Raw genomic sequence first — 17,352 nt, 5'->3', positions numbered from 1 at the left:
AGGAATCGAACCCAGGTCTCTGGCGCTGTGAGGCAACAGTACTAACCACTGTGTTACCATGTCACCCAAAACAGTGTGGATTCCAATCCTGGACATCTCATCACTGGATGGAATAACTGATTAACTCCAGATTGGGGCTGGTAGTGTGCTGGCCATGGAACTAGAGAAACAAACGGCATCGAGACAAGTTGTGAAACTTCATTTGAGAAATCTGTCAATTTGTGGGTAGCGCTGGATAATGTTTGTGGAAACTGCTGCCTTGTTGTGAAAAGATTTTTCAGGGAAGAGAGCTCCAAGTAGCCTGAATAACCTACCTTAAGAATCAATCATGTGGTCCCACAGTAGCGACAGACAATAAATACTGCCTTAGCAGGGTGACCCACATCTCAGGAACATTATTTATATAACACACACAAACTTTACACATGAATGGCGCTCCCAAGTTAAATCCAAGACGACTGTAAAAGATAAACATTTCTGTGCTAACCCTATCAGAGCACAGTCTCTGAGGTTAATAATAAAATCTTTGCCTCTTCAATCAAATCTCGCCGCTCCACTGTTGATTCTCAAATAGCTGTGTGAACATGTGTTACTGAATCACCAGGAAGTGCCGTACCTCTGCGCTCAGGAGTGTTAATGGGACAATCTAAGACCTAATCTCATTGGTGATAATGGAGCCTTCATTGAACCTGGACCCATTTTCTTTGCTTCCCTCCCATACACCTGCTGTGGCCATAAGACCACACAGGAGCAGGATTAGGCCATTTGGCCCATCAGGTCTGCTCCACCATTCAATCATGGCTGATATGATTCTCATCCCCACTCTCCTGCCTTTTCCCCAATAACCCCGATCCCCTGATTGATCATGAACCTATCTACCTTGACCTGGTCTCCACAGCCCTCTGTGGCAATGAGTTCCACAGATTCACCACCTTCAGGCTGAAGAAATTCCTCCAGGCTGTTGATTGACATTGGCACATCGTTTGCAGGGATCCTGTCCCCCACCACACCACCTCCACCCCCACCACCCCTCTCCCCGCAGTGTGGGACCCGGGAGAGCTGCCTAAAGGTTGTCAAATCGGGGTGACAGTGCAGACAAGCACATATGTTCCTTCCACCAAAGTTAGTAACTTTGTGATCAGAAGCGTGATCATTGATTAGCTGCCCCCTTTCAGATAGCCAAGCGTAGCTCTGCATCACCCAACCCCCCCTCTCCAGCCCACAGTAGATCCTTCTCTATATCATGTTCACAGGAGGAGTGCTGTAGCCTCTTTCTGGAGACAGTCAACCATGGATTCTCCACCTCTGCACGGATCAGTGTCAGGGGAAGAAGGGGACAGTTTATTGGCTGTAGTGATGAACACTTGAGTGCGCCTTTTGGTTGGTAGCTTCAGGACAGAAATGACCTTGTCCACCGAACACTGTCCCCAGAGGAATGGGGGGGGGGTGCAGAACTTACCGGAAAATCCCACTCCTCTTCCCCTGCGGACGGACGGATTTCTGGGAATCGGAGCTGGGAGTGAACTTGGCAGGGGGAAACCGCAGGACGGGATGATCACAGTTGACAGGGCAAGCAGTGCAGACAGCATAGAAAGAGCCAACAAACAGAGCATCAGAAAGAGTGTGGCTGCCACTGGCACCAGCATTAGCCCCAGGTGATTGGCGAGATTTGAAATGAAGAAAGTGGGAGGCAATGAGTTCACAATGGGAAAGAAAAGAGAAAATCACATTATAAAACCTCACAAACGTTGCCATGCCTTCCTGCACACGAAAAGCAACCCTTCAAAAGAAAATGCGCTGAATCAAAGTTGAAGCAAATTTCAATGCTGTGTCCTGTGTTAGAATGCAACAAATTATTAGGGTCAGCTGACCCCAGTAAACCATGGAACCAATTACAGAATGACGTGATGATCAGCTGACCACTATAAATAAGAATTGTGTGGCGCTTGGATTGGCCCAGGGCGAGGTCTCAAGTTTGGAGTAATGAAGTTTCCTAATTAAACACTTTCTTATAAGTTTAGTTTTATTTTTATTGTCTGCATTTGAAGAGCTCCTTCTGAAGAAACATCCTGTGCTGATGACCACCATTTCCTCTTGCTTGTTCTCACTGCCCCTTCTGACTTTTGCTGAGGCATTCCCTCCAACTACCTGCTGCTCCCCGTATACTATCTTCATGGCCATTCCTCCCTCCTTGAGAGTCTGAGGCAGGCTCTTTGACCCTAGTAGGCATCACACCAAAGCCCAGTAGCCCAGTCCAACCTTTAGTGATGGGCAGAGAATTGGCTCCCACCACCCCCCGCCCCCAAACCCAACCCCTCCCTGCCTCCAGAAAGCATCATGGAAGACATTCTCCTGTCTAGATCATCGGTGATGAAGTCAAAATGGTCGAGAGCTCCAAGTTTCAGGTGTCCAGATCACCAACAACCTGTCCTGGTCCTCCCCATGCCGACACTATAGTTAAGAAAGCCCACTAACATCTCAACTTAGAAGACTAAGGAAATTCGGCATGTCAGCTACGACTCTCACCAACTTCCACAGATGCACCATAGAAAGCATTCTTTCTGGTTGTATCACAGCTTGGTATGACTCCTGCTCTGTCCAAGACTGCAAAAAACTACAAAAGGTCATCGATGAAACCCAGACCATCACTCAAACTAACTTCCCATCCATTGATTCTGTCTATACTTCCCACTGCCTTGGAAAAGCAGCCAGCATAATTAAGGACCCCACGCACCCCGGACATTCTCTCTTTCGTGTTCTTCCGTCGGGAAAAAGATACAAAAGTCTGAGGCTGCGTACCAACCGACTCATGAACAGTTTCTTCCCTGCTGCTGGTCAGACTTTTGAATGGATCTACCTCGCATTAAGTTGATCTTTCTCTACACCCGAGCTATGACTGTAACACTACATTCTGCACTCATTCCTTTCCTTCTCTATGAACGGTATGCTTTGTCTGTATAGCGCGCAAGAAACAATACTTTTCACTGTATGTTAATACATGTGACAATAATAAATCAAATCAAATCAAAATCCAGGACCAATGAACTCAGCATGAATCAGGACTTTGCTTAATTACACAGCTCAGTTATCGCACTGGGCGATGCATTTCCCGCTGCCAGGAGGTCAGCGTGCCAGAGATGCACTTCATGACAGAAGTTTTAGCCAGGCCTGAGTGAAAACACTCAGCAGATAATGTCCAGGCCTCGCAGCGATTCTCATTAAAAGTCAGCTGTGCTTAATTAGGATGAATTCACATTTTTGAGATTCGTGCCTTGTCAAAAATAGTAAAGGCCGCCCCACAGAAGGCTCCAGCACTGATGAAAATAAGTTACCTTTTCTCGTAGTCCAAGTCTCCCACAGAGCCATTCATCAGCTGGTTGGGCGTCCATTTTAACGTCATGGTATCTCCTGTCTGATGGAGTGAAAGGTACCCTGGGATGTGTTCCATGTCATCTTTCTGAGGGCAGGACAGAATTTAATAACGTAGTGAATCACTGTGCCGGATTGACGGGGGACTAGAGTGAGTGTTACACATGCTGCACATCAAGGAACATTGCTCTCTGGAGCTCTCCCACTGCAAACTATGGAAGATCAGTGCTGCCAACGTCCCTCAGTCCTTGAGCCCAGGAGGTATCAAAAGCCATGATACTTCTCAAATGTTTCCATTAATTGTTTCTCCAGGGACTTAACCTGTTCCCCCTTGAATTTGGGGTTAGAATAACGCCCACCACCCCCCCCAACACTCCCCCCCCCCACCCCCACCACCTCTCCCTGCGAGTTACTCTGCACTTTAACAATGGCAATCTGAACTATCCTTTCACACATGCATCCCAACATCACTGCACCCTCCCCCCCATTATAGACATACAAGAACACCACTTGTAAATGCCCCTCAGAGCTATGCATCATCCTAACTTGGAATTATATTGCCGTTCCTCCACTGTCACCGGCTCAAAGTCCTGGAATACCATCACCCCCTCCTTGGGAAAGCCTGGGAACTACAGGCCAGTGAGCCTCACATCTGTAGTGGGTAAATTGTTGGAAGGTATTTTGAGAGACAGGATCTACAAGCATTTAGAGAGGCAAGGGCTGATTAGGGTCAATCAACGTGGCTTTGTGAGTGGAAACTCATGTCTCACAACTCTGACTTTTCTGAAGGGGTAACCAAGAAGGTAGATGAGGGCAGTGTAAATAATGTTATCTACATGGACTTCAGCAAGGCCTCTGACATGGTACCACATGGTAGGTTCTTGAATCAGGTTAAATCACACGGGATCCAAGGTGAGGTATCTAAAATTGACTTCTTGACAGAAGCCAAAGGGTGGTTGTAGAGGGTTGTTTTTCAAACTGGAGGCCTGTGACCAGCGGTGTGCCTCAGGGATCAATTTATTTGTCATTTTTATTAATGATTTGGATGAGAGTATAAAAGGCATGGTTAGTAAGTTTGCAGATGACACCAAGATTGGTGGCATAGTGGACAGTGAAGAAAGTTATCTCCAATTTCAACGGGGATCTTGATCAATTGGGCAAGTGAGCCGATGAATGGCAGATGGAGTTTAATTTAGACAAATGTGAGGTGATGCATTTCGGTAAATTTAACCAAGGCAGAAGTTACTCAGTTAATGTTAGGGCATTGGGGAGAGTTACAGAACAAAGAGGGATACATACTGATATCTCCTTGAAAGTGGAGTCACAGATTGACAGATGAACATTCAGCATGCTTGGTTTCATCGGTCAGAACATTGAATACAGGAGTTGGGACGTCTTGTTGAAGTTGTACAAGACATTGGTAAGGCCACACTTGGAATACTGTGTGCAGTTCTGGTCACCCTATTATAGAAAGGATATTATTAAACTAGAAAGAGTGCAGAAAAGACTTACTGGGATGCTACCGGGATTTGATGGTTTGAGTTATAAGGAGAGGCTGGACAGACTGACACTTTACTCTGGAGCGTAGGAGGTTGAGGGTGATCTCATAGAGATCTACAAAATAACGAGGGGTACCGATCAATGAGATAGTCAATATCTTTTCCCAAAGGTAGGGGAGTCCAAAACTAAAGGGCATAGGTTTAAGGTGAGAGGGGAGAGATACAAAAGTGTCCAGAGGGGCAATTTCTTTACACAGAGGGTGGTGATTGTCTGGAACAAGCTGCCAGAGGTAGTAGTAGAAGTGGGTACAATTTTGTCTTTTAAAAAACATTTAGATAGTTACATGGATAAGATGGGTATAGAAAGATATGAGCCAAATGCAGGAATTGGGATTAGTTTAAGGATTTAGAAAAAAAGTGCAGCATGGACAAGTTGGGCCAAAGAGCCTGTTTCCATGCTGTAAACTTCTGTGACTCTATGATTCCCTAACAGCACTGTGGGTGTACCTACACCACATGGACTGCATCAAGAAGGCGGCTCACCACCTTCTCCAGGGCAATAAAAACTGGTCTAGCCAGTGATACCCACATCCTAAGTATGAGGAGGAGATCAAGGGAAGGTCATGCCTGACAAGTCTGTTAGAGTTCTTTGAGGAGGTAACAAGGAATTTAGATAAAGGAGAACCAGTGGATGTGATTTATTTAGGTTTCCAGAAGGCCTTTGACAAGATGCCACATAGGAGACTGTTAAATATGTTAAGTGTCCATGGTGTTAAGGGTAAAATCCTGGCACAGATAGAGGATTGGCTGACTGGCAGAAGGCAGAGAGTGGGGATAAAGAGGTCTTTTTCAGCTTAGCAGTCAGTGACTAGTGGTGTGCCTCAGAAGTCAGTGATGGGACCACAACTTTTCACAATGCTCTGCATTAACTCATGAACCCGGGTTGTCCGGTGCTGCAAGGCAGCAGTGCTAACCACTGTGCCACTGTACCACCCTTCGTAGGGAACCAACAGCCAATTTGCAGACAGCAAGCTCCCAATAATGACCAGGAATCAGTTTTAATGATGTTCATTGGGAGACAAACATTGGCCACAATTCCAGGGAGAGCTTCCCTGCTTCCTTCTGATGAAACAGTTTATCATCATTTACATCTAAGTGACAGGGCAGACGTGGCTGTGGTTTAACATCTCACCTGAGGGGCAGCAACTCTGACAGTGCAGGGCTCCCTCTGTACTGCACTGGGGTAGGTGCTCAAGTCCCCGGAGTAAGATTTAGACCCCTTCTGACTCAGTCTTACCCACTGAGTCATTCACACAGTCCTCACAGCTCACGCATTAAAATACACAAACGCTGCCAGGCAGCTACTCACTGGCTGAACCAGGACATTGTTTTTGCCGTACAGTAAAGTTGCTCGGGAATTCTGGTGCAAGGACTCGACGTAATCGCGGGCGGAAAGTGTGAGCCGGTCATCCATGCTGCCGCTCGAATGGCGCTTCTGTATCTGGAAAGAAAGGGCCGCAGAGAGTGACAGCGGGTGGTGAAAAGAAGCACAAATCACAGCAGAGCGATTAGTACTTGCAGGACAGCACAGAGAGAAGGTCATAATTAATACTGAGGAGGATTGCCATTGAGCACATCCTAGCTGATTCAACTATCCCTCCAGTGCTCTGCTGAGCACTTGGCTGTTTTTAACAAATCCTCATTCCAATGTTTTTTTCCCGCTTTTACACAAAGCACAACCTGGATTTGGTTCGAACTGGAGCCAGGAAGAAGCATTTCCTGCCTCCCTTTACTGTCCAACTATTTTCTTTTAATTCTGCCAAGTTCTGTGGCAGCGCTTCAGTCAACTGACAAATGTTCTGTTCAATTCCTCTTTTTCAAACTTCATTTCCGTCAAGAATAGTTTACAGATTCCTCACCAACAGAGAATTCCAATCCTTAACACCCACTATGTGAAGAGGGCGGGATTCTCCAGCGTGAACAGCCAGAGAATTCCGGCCTTTATTTCTTCACAGGCTCTTCCATTCTTATTGTGGTCATCCTCTGTAGAATCATTGAGTCCCTATGTGCAGAAGGAGGCCATTCAGCCCATCGAGATTGCGCTGACAACAATCCCACCCAGGCCCTATCCCCATATGTATTTACCCTGCTAACCCCCTGACACTAAGGGGCAATTTTGCATGACCAATTCACCTAACCCGCACATCTTTAGACTGTGGGAGGAAACCAGAGCACCGGAGGAAACTGACGCAGACACGAGGAGAACATGCAAACTCCATGCAGACAGTGACCCGAGACCGGAACTGAGCCCGGGTCCCTGGCACTGTGAGGCAGCAATGCTAACCACTGTGCCACCGTGCCACATTCCTGTGCCTTAATCCCCGGCGCCAGGAGAACGCAATCGTGTCTCTCCCCACTGTAGTGCTGGGTTTTAGTTCACTCCAGGAGTCCCAAGTTGCCATGGCAACACACAATTCTACATCCTTGCTGTAGACTGGAGATATGGTGAGTGATGGCAGAGGTTTCAACTTCCTTTTTCACAAAGGAGTCTCTCGCACGCTTATTGCCGACCTCTGGCGTGTATTTGACGCTGTACAGGTTGATCAACAACCTGTTTGGGCGCTTTCAGGACCACATCTTCCCGTCGCCATCAAGGCCTGGGATGGCCTCGAACCCAGAATCTGGCTCTGGGCAGAGACACTGGGCCACACGATCTCCCCTATCACCTCACCCTGACCCTTCATAATCTCAAAACAAAGACCTATCCCATTAACTCCTGATGTTTTCAATTCCTGCAGGGAAAGAAAAGCTTCCAGTTACTGGCTGGTTCTGGACCCGCCCCGCTGTCCTGCCTCACCACTGAAGTGGAGATGAGTGGGAGAGGCTGCGGAGGGGGAGAGGAAGGACGCTTTTTAAATAAAAGATTAATCACAACGTCCTGAGATCCCCATTTCCTGCCGGCAAATCAGCTCATCCCCGGTGTCATAAGGACAGGGAAACACTGGCGTCCCGGGGAAATCTCTTTGGGGAGTAATGGCGAGCTATTAGTTTGCTGCAACGATGGTGTTAATAAGGGAAGGATTCGGCTCTGTTGGATCATTAGCTGCTGAGAAACAGGACATTGCTGACAAGCAGCAGTCATCAAGTCAGGGAAATCAGGAGTTGATGATGGAGCTTAATTAACTGGCTGGAACCCGCAGCAGCCAACTCTCTCCGAATGACAGCAACAAATAATGAAGGCCTCTCGCTGATTGAGGGGGAGGGTGTGTCGATGTGTCTTCACATGAGGAAATTGGTTGGTGAGAAGCTATTCGGCATCATGCATCCAAAAATAGGACACTCCATTCAGTACTTGCATCGTAGAATCATCGAATCCCTACAGCCCAACCATTCGGCCCATCGGATCTGCACTGTCTCCCTGACAGAGCTTCCAGGCCCTCACCATAAACCCATGTAAATACCCTGCTACTCCATTGAATTTACATATCTTGGGACACAAGAGGGCAATTTAGCATGGTCAATCCACCTAACCTGCGCAATCTTGGGAGGAAACCAGAGGAAACCCACACAGACACGGGGAGAAAGTGCAAACTTCACACAGTCACCTGAGTCCGGAATCGAACCCGGGTCCCTGGCACTGAGAAGCAGGAGTGCTAACCACTGTGCCACCGTTCCGCCCCTTCGTTAACTTCCTTCGTACCCTGATGGCACCAGTTCACACTGAGGTATTGCTGCGCGTATGGTAGCCGTTCTGAAAATTACAGAGCTAATTTGCATTTATAACGCAGCCCCCGATGTCAAGACATTTCCAAAATTCTTCACAGCCACTGAACGGCTCTTGAATTTTATCAGCACGCCTGCCCGAGGCTTGTAAGCTCACACCTGAGGCCAATAGCGAACGCCATCCTGAGAACCTCACCCGCTCCAAAATCGAGATGGGCGTGCCAGTAAAATCAGAGCCGCTGTCTCCGCTGCCCCAGAGACAAGTGTGGCAGCCAACTGGATGCCCAGCCAGAACCAAACTGGGGCGAAGTAAAGATAAAGATAAGCAAGCCTGAGTTTAAAATGATAAAAACAACAGAAGTTGAATATTGCTGAAGGACAAAGCTTTCGCCTTTGCACTGAAAGGGACAAACACAAGCATGCCAAATTTCAAACCATCACAACAACTTAAATTACAGGCTGACAGAATGCTGGTTGGTTGACAGGCGTCCATAGCAATGCCTCGACCAATCAGAGTCACCCTGACAACCAATTAGCACCCGTTTCTCTTGGAGGATTAATTGTGAGGATTGTTTGAAATTCGGCATTCCCGTGTTTCTCCTGATGACAGCAAAACAAAATCCTCGGCAAATGTCTCTCTCTTCAGGAATATTCAAGTTGCGTACGATCAGCTGACTGTTAATGTAAGAGCTAGGAGCAGGCCCATCAAGCCTGCTTCACCAATCACGGCCACACCTTAACTTCCTCTCCTGCTCCCCATATTCCTTAATTCCCTAAGAGATCAAAAATCTGCACCTCGACCTTAAATATACTCAACGGCGCATTCCATGATGATTTTGTCACCACAAGACCTGAAGTTGCCCCATGTCCATTCTCCCACCAATGGTCAGCTAACACGCCCATCTCCACAGCACCCCACCTTCCTTTGGCAATTGGAGAGCAAATGCACTCACCAGGACGATTGATTCTGGAATCCACGGCCCTCCGGAGTACAGAATTCCAAAGATTCACAAATCCTCTGGGTGAAGAAATTTCACTTCATCTTAGAGCTAAATAATCAACCCCTTTATCCTGAAACTGTTCCCCAACCTTCCAGATTCCCCAGCCAGAGGGAGCAACGTCTTAGTACCTACCCTGTCAAATCCCCTCAACTATAATCCAGTGATCTCCTTGCTGGAATACCAGTCAGAGGTGGGCATCGCCAGGATTGGGTTGGGTTTTGTTGTGCTCCGCCAACCCCACCCTGACTCCCAACTCCCCCTTCACCCCACCCACTTCCCCGGATAATGTGCTGACATGTAATAGCTAAACTCACAAATGAGGAACAAGGTAGACAAGACTGCTGATACATCTAGAGCTCTGATGAAGAACCATCCAGACTCGAAACGTTGGCTCTATTCTCTCTCCACAGATGCTGTCTGAACTGCTGAGATTTTCCAACATTTTCTGTTTTTATTTCAGATTCCAGCATCTACAGGACTTTGCTTTTATCGGACAGTGCCCCTCCTTCCTTTGGCAATTGGGAAGCAGACACATTCCCCGAATGGTGGATTCCGAATCTCAATCAAACCTCTCCCGCTTCTTTGAAAAGCATTTGACAAAACATAAACAGAGGTATTCAACCAAAAAAAAGCCTCTGAATTTATTTATTGTCCCTTGATTTTTCACCCCAACTCGCTCACGGCAACTGGAGATTAAGGTTCATTCAATTCCATGAAGACATGTGGTCAGTTCTGGAGAGCTGGCAACCACCAGCTCCAAGATGAAGATGTGAAAATAATTTGATTTAACTGACCCACTAGCTCTGACATACTACCCCCCCAAACGCACTGCCAACTTCACTCCCTGCCCACTCCCCACTCGTTTGCTGTAAAACACTTCATGAAAGGCTCGGGGTGAGACAGCTTGGCCCACGTGTCCCCGGGGAAAGACAAAAGAGCGGAGGAAAATGAGAGCAAACTCACACACAGCGCCGGCCGTTTGGTAGGCGAGTCTTGGCGACAATGCGCGCTGTGGATGCGGTGCCTCTGGACCAACTCGTCTGCCGAGGGATCCGTCCAGAAGTGATCGGCCGTCTTCATCTTCGTATACTCGAGGGCACACGGCCCGACTGGAGAAAGAGCAGAGATGGGTGCCTTTGGTCATTGGAAAGATTTTAGAGAATGAAGAGCTGGAATGAAGAGCTTATTGTATGAGGAATGGTTGAGGATTCTGGGTCTGTACTCATTGGAGTTTAGAAGGATGAAGGGGGATCTTATTGAAACCTACAGGATACTGTGAAGCCTGGATAGAGTGTACGGGGAGAGGATATTTCCACTAGTAGGAAAAACTAGAACCAGAGGGTACAACCTCAGGCTAAAGGGACGATTCTTTAAAGAGATGAGGAGGAATTCCTTCAGCCAGAATCTGTGGAACTCTTTGCTATAGAAGGCTGTGAAGGTTACTTTGTCTCTTTAAGACAGAGGTAGATAGGTTGTTGATTAATAAGGGAATCAGGGGTTATGAGGAAAAGGCAGGAGAATGAGAATGAGAAAATATCAGCCATGATTGAATGGTGGAGCAGACTCGATGGGCCGAGTGGCCTACTTCTGCTACTACATCTTATGTCCTTATAGTTATTACCAGTGTCTCCTGCCATCCAGATTGTATGTAACCACATGTTCACATGAGAGTTTAATTCTCTGCTGCTGTTCCAACTCATGTTCGACCAGGAAGTCCACCTCTGTACTACTGGGGAAAGGTGGGGGTCCAGGCCTGGACATGTTGATGGGGCAAATGCAAATTCACAGGCACCACAGCATACAACTTCCACTGGTATGAACAGTCCTGGCTAGCTCTGTTTTCCAAAAATCATCCCTCTTCATTCAAATGCAATATTAAATGCTAAGTTCTTGGCGAGGTGATGGCTTAGTGGTATTATCGCACGACTATTAATCCAAAAACTCAGCTAATGTTCTGGGAACCTGAGTTCAAATCCTGCCAGGGCAGACGGTGGAATTTGAATTCAATTAAAAATATCTGGAATTGAGAATCTACTGAAACCATTCTGGAAAAACCAATCCGGTTCACTAACGTACCTTCAGGGAAGGAAATCTGCCATCCTTACCTGGTGGTAATATCACTAGGCCATCGATTTAATGTAGCTAGTGTAAAATTCTGCAGTGCTCACCTAACAGAGAACCCAATATTGGCCCATCCACAGGGTCCATGAGGAGAGCTTCCTTCTCGTAGTATTTACTGAGGAGAGAAAAAAGATATAGAAAACATTTGTTCTTTTTTGATTGTCACTATATCTGTATAGAGCATTTCTTCCTGCATTGTTTGCGTTATTCTTCTCCCTTCTACTGAAGGTATTAACTTCTTCACACCAAACTGTCCATCGCTTACCTGCCGGCTGGGATGGGCAGTGCCAGCAGGTTGGCTGACCACGGAGCCAGTCATTGCCCAATCCTGTCCTCAGGACTGGTATATGTTCTGGCGCAGTTCCAATTGGGAATATTGTGAAGTAGGCCTGGGGATCAATGGGGCGACCTTAGGCCCAAGTCCTTCCCCTCTGCCTTTGAGGTGAAAACCCAATGAGGCCAATGCCCAAATGTCATAACACCTGTGGGATCCTCTGTCTGGTTTGCCTCCGTTAAAAGGCTTCACTTTAAGATATTTCTGCCGAATGTAACTAATTATGCTATGCTTTAAAGCTAACTTGGAATTCTGGGTTTTCAGCAGAAATTGACTACATTTGAAAGGACAAGGCAGGAAGGTTTTGCCTAAATGGAAGCTTTCATGGTCACACAGCTATAACTTGTTTATGAAAGCTGGAGACTGCTTGTATTTTAGAACAAAAGATAACCAAACTTTTATATTGTTAATAGCAGCTGTCTGTTTTTCAGTTGTTGTTCAGTCGAATGCTGCAAGGTTCTTGGGTCTGGCTGCAAAGTCAGTCCCCAACTCTTCCTTTCTCTCTCTCTCAAGTAATTATTTTCAGTTTCTGTTATGTTAATTTCAAGTTATAATCAATAAATCGTGTCCATGGTCTGTTTGGAGGAACGAATGGGTCTTACACCACCATGGACATCTCTGGCCCTAGGTTTGGCTGGGATCTTGGATCGGGCCTGTGCCCTGATCATGAGACAATCGGCCTAAATATTCTGGTCCTGCCCACTGCGAGAACCGTCACAGACGGGACGAACAATTTGACGGACCAACAGAGAAGGTCCATTGACTTCGGGCATGAGTTTCTGGTCCTGTGGAGGACAGGGCCAGAGAGTCCCTCCTGGCCTCTCGATCTCAGAGCTGGCAGAAAGCTGGGATTTTAGTTTCCCTAAAAGACAAGAGAGAGAATATTGACAAAGAACCTGGAGGGAGTCATCTCATCTCCGCTTCCAAAAACATTGGCCCTCTAAACTGTCCTGTTCCCAACGGGAGCAGTTTTGAACTGAATGGGAGAGGTTGAAGGGAAGAGAAGCAGACATGGTGAATGGGACACTTGCTTCCTTCTGAGTCACTGCTGATGGCCAGAGGCACCCAGAAACTATCCTGGAATGATCTAGCAGGGTAATGTGATTGGCATAGCCTCAGTTCCTCTAAGATTTGGATGTCTTCAATGTCTTCACCTCCACCCTTTTGGTGTAACTCTGGGGTTGTAACACACACCCGATTTGGGATGGATGCCTTTTCTCCTGCATCAGGAGGACACAATGCAGCAAGCCACCATTCCAGGTGGTTCCAGGTATCCACGTTTTGCAATTACACCAACAGGATCAAAGATCCGACATTTCGGGAAACCAGCCAATCAGTGAGCACAGCTCAAAGAACCTCATGACTGCACATGTGCAGTATTCCACCGCTCCCCCCACCGACCCCGCAACCCCCTCGACCATCATTCCGCACACACGTTATTGGCTAACTCTGGAGGCAGAATGCCCTTTCAAGGGTCAGAGTTCAGGCATGCAGGGTGGGGGCTTACTTGGGAGCAGGAGCTGGGAAAAGAGAAATACAAAATAATCTTTCCAGATAATGGGGGAAGGATAAATATTGGACCCCGTGGCCCCATTTACTGTCCCAGCAACTAGCTGGAACATGAGAATCATACAATCATACATGCAATCCCTACATTGCAGAAGAAGGTCACTGAACCCATCAAATCTGCACTGACTACTATCCCACCCAGGCCCTATTCCCATAACCCCATATATTTACCCTGCTAATCCTCCTGACATTAGGGTCAATTTAGCATGGCCAATCAACCTAACCTGCACACCTTTGGACAGTGGGGGGAAACCGGAGCACCTGGAGGAAACACATGCAGACATGGGGAGAATGTGCAAATGGGCAGCACAATAGCACAGTGGTTAGCACTGCTGCCTCACAGCGCCAGGGACCCGGGTTCGATTCCTGGCTTGGGTCACAGCCTGTGTCGAGTTTGCATGCTTTCCCTGTATCTGCATGAGTTTCCCTCAGTTTCCTCCCACAGTGTGAAAGACGCGCTGGTTAGGTGCATTGGCCTGAACAGGCGCCAGAGTATGGCAACTAGGGGAATTTCACAGTAACTTCATTGCAGTGTTAACGTAAGCCTACTTGTGACAATAATAAATAAACTTTTATTTAACTTTAACAAACCCCACACAACAGTGACCTGAGGCTGGAATTGAACCTGGATCCCTGGCACTGTGAGGCAGCAGCGCTAATCACTGTGCCACCATGCTGCTCATTTGCACATTCTCCCCGTGTCTGTGTGGGTTCCTCCCACGGTGAGACTGTGACACAGTGTGAGAAGCCTACAGAAAGCATGTTAAGATGAAGACAACCCTTGCACCATTCTGTTCTGTCACCAGCAGGAATAAACCTGCTCGGGAGACAGTTCTCTGGAAAGAAAGGGGTTTATTATGTCAGGCCATGTTTGAACCAGTTCAGTACCAACCTGCTGTTTTCCACCAGGTGCTGCACAATCTTGTCCAGAACCTTCTCAAAGAGGGCAGTGCGGATCCACAGATGTTTGAGAGCCTGAGCAGACAGATTTGGCACTTTTTGAGGTTTGCGCACGGTCTCCTGGGGGGCTGCACCTTGGGTCTTCCTGAAGAAACGAGGAGATGTTATGAGAAGAGAGCTTCTAATGGTAAGGGGCTTTGCAAACCAAATCCAACTGACAATAACAACTGCATTTCTGCTGTACCTTTGGATAGTCAGATGCTCTTTCGTAGAGTAGAAAAGTCAAGTACTAGGGGAGATAGGTTGAAGTGCGTGGGGAAAAGTTTAGAGGAGACGAGTGAGGCAAGATTTTTACCCAGAAGGTGATGAATTTCTGAAATGCGCTGCCCAGAGTGGTGGTGGGAGCAGATACGATAGCAGCATTTAAGAGGCAACTCGACAAATACATCAATAGGATGGGAATAGAAGGATACAAACTCCGTAAGTGCATACGGTTTTAGTTTAGACAGGCATCATGACCGCCACAGGTTTGGAGGGCCGAAGGGCCTGTTCCTGTGCTGTATTTTCCTTTGTTCTTTAATGTGCCAAAGGATTTGCCGTGGTAAAGAATCACACTAAATTTACGGTTCTGGTCACCCTGTTATAGAAAGGGTATTATTAAACTAGAAAGAGTGCAGAAAAGACTTACTAGGATCCTACTGGGACTTGATGGTTTGAGTTATAAGGAGAGGCTGGATAGACTGGGACTTCACCTCTGGAGCGTAGGAGGCTGAGGGTGATCTCATAGAGATCTATAAAATAACGAGGGGTACCGATCAATGAGATAGTCAATATCTTTTCCCAAAGGTAGGGGAGTCTAAAACTAGAGGGCATAGGTTTAAGGTGAGAGTGGAGAGATATAAAAGGGTCCACAGGGGCAATTTTTTCCAATCCTCTCTGTCTCTCTCAATGTTCCATACAGATGGATTTCTCACTCTCCCAATGGTGGGAACCACAGGAAATCCAGTGGGTGGCCACCCCCACCACCTACCCCAACCCTCCCAAACCTGCCCCCTCTCATCACCACCCCCCACCCCACCCACAAGCCCCCACCCCTCCCGTCTGTGTGGAGATTGCACATTCACCCTGTGTCTGCGTGGGGTTTCCTCTGGGCGCTCCGGTTTCCCCCTACGTTAGGGTGGATTGGCCATGCTAAGTAGCCCCTTAAGTGTCCAAAGCTGTGTAGGTTAGGCGGATTAACCAGGGTAAATGGGGATAGGGTGGGGGAGAGGACAAGATACTCTGTCAGAGGGCCAGCACAGCCTTGATGGGCTGAATGGCCTCTTCTGCATTATAGGGATTCGGTGACCACTCAGCAACATTGACGTTCCATTGCAGCTCGTACCTTTAAATTACTGGGTGGAATTCTCTGGCCGTGCCTGCCTGAAAACCGGAGATTCCCACCTGACTTCAGTGAACGTTTACATGGTCCGTTCCCCTGCCCGTCAGTATTCCAGTGGCTGGTGGGTTGGGAGAATTCCGGACACTCTGTCTGCGTGACCAAAATTTAAAGTGGCCACACAGTTAAAGAAATTGCGCAGGCGTCTGAAATTTTAGAAGAAGGCACTCGGAATACACCCTGTCCAATCCTTGTGATTTCCCCTACAGTCTTACCTGCTCTCGATGAGCTGCTCCAGCTCCTGCACCTTCCTGCACAGTTCCTCGGCCAGAGGGAAGGTCTTCGCCACCTTCATGAACAAGGCGGCTATTTTGTTGCTGCGGAGGAAGCCGGCCGCCCGGCGCTTGAGTCCATGAAGCACACAAGCTTCGACAGCAGCTGGAACAGCAAATGGACAGCCGCGTTAAAACTACCAACCTTCCAGCTTTCCTCCCTATTCTTCACAGAATCCCTACAGTGCAGAAGGAGGCCATTCAGCCCATCGAGTCTGCATCAACCACAATCCCGCCCAGGCCCTATCCCCATAGCTCCACATATTTACCCTGCTAATTCCCCTAAGACTAGGGGCGATTTAGCACAGCCCTTCCACCTAACCCGCATATGTTTGGACTGTGGGAGGAAACCGGAGCACCCGGAGGAAACCCACGCAGACACAGGGAGAACGTGCAGACTCCACACAGTCAGCGGCCCGAAGCCAGAATTGAACCCGGGTCCCTGGTGCTGTGAGGTAGCAGTGCTAACCACTATGCCAACCAGGTTTAAAAGTCAGTCCAATGCCTCAGAGCGACTACACCACCAACTAGTCACTGTTAGTTGAGCTTAATTCTGGAAGTTTCACATCATCTCCCTCCTTACCAAAGAGCTTTTGCCTCCACCATCGCTAATAGTTATATATTTTTTAATTAATTTGTGGGACATGGGTGTTGCTGGCTGGCCAGCATTTATTGCCCATCCCTAGTTGCCCTTATTCACAGGGCAGTTGAGAGCCAGCTATATTGCTCTGGAATCACATGTAGGCCAGACCAGGTAAAGATGGCAGATTTCCTTCCCTAAAGGACATTAGTGAAGCAGATAATGGTTTCACGGTCATCAGTAGATTCTTAATTCCAGGTTTTTTTAATTAAATTCAAATTCCATCAACTGCCGTGGTGGGATTCGAACCCTGGTCTCCATGACGTTAGCTGTGTTTCCGGATTAATAATCTAACGATAATGTCACTGGGCCATCACCTCCTCCTATATATGACTAATAAACAAAAGTGCTTGATGATATAAAAGATAATGCAATTTGTTTTCAACGGCCACGATGATTTCTCTTCCCTGTGGTATCCAGGAGATGTCTCTTTATCACCTGGAGACTCCCAGGGGAACCATATCCACCAATCCCGGTTTCGGCCCA

General features: G+C 47.5%; 1 protein-coding gene across 1 annotated transcript in view; it reads right to left on the bottom strand.

Annotated features, from left to right (window-relative positions):
- sgsm1a (small G protein signaling modulator 1a) overlaps positions 1 to 17,352 on the bottom strand; it is a 137,590-nt gene that overhangs the window by 58,753 nt on the left and 61,485 nt on the right. The window contains exons 4-9 of the mRNA XM_080208089.1: positions 16,170 to 16,332; positions 14,509 to 14,661; positions 11,761 to 11,828; positions 10,556 to 10,701; positions 6,238 to 6,369; positions 3,333 to 3,457 (exon numbers count right to left, since the gene is read on the bottom strand). Coding sequence (XP_080064215.1) covers positions 3,333 to 3,457; positions 6,238 to 6,369; positions 10,556 to 10,701; positions 11,761 to 11,828; positions 14,509 to 14,661; positions 16,170 to 16,332 — 787 coding nt within the window. The remainder of the gene's footprint in view (positions 1 to 3,332; positions 3,458 to 6,237; positions 6,370 to 10,555; positions 10,702 to 11,760; positions 11,829 to 14,508; positions 14,662 to 16,169; positions 16,333 to 17,352) is intronic.

The sequence above is a fragment of the Carcharhinus amblyrhynchos genome, chromosome 20 (assembly GCF_965287045.1).
Source record: "Carcharhinus amblyrhynchos chromosome 20, sCarAmb.v2.hapA, whole genome shotgun sequence".
Lineage (NCBI taxonomy): Eukaryota > Metazoa > Chordata > Chondrichthyes > Carcharhiniformes > Carcharhinidae > Carcharhinus > Carcharhinus amblyrhynchos.
Note: the sequence above shows the minus strand (reverse complement) of the source record. Positions and strands in the feature narration are given on the sequence as shown.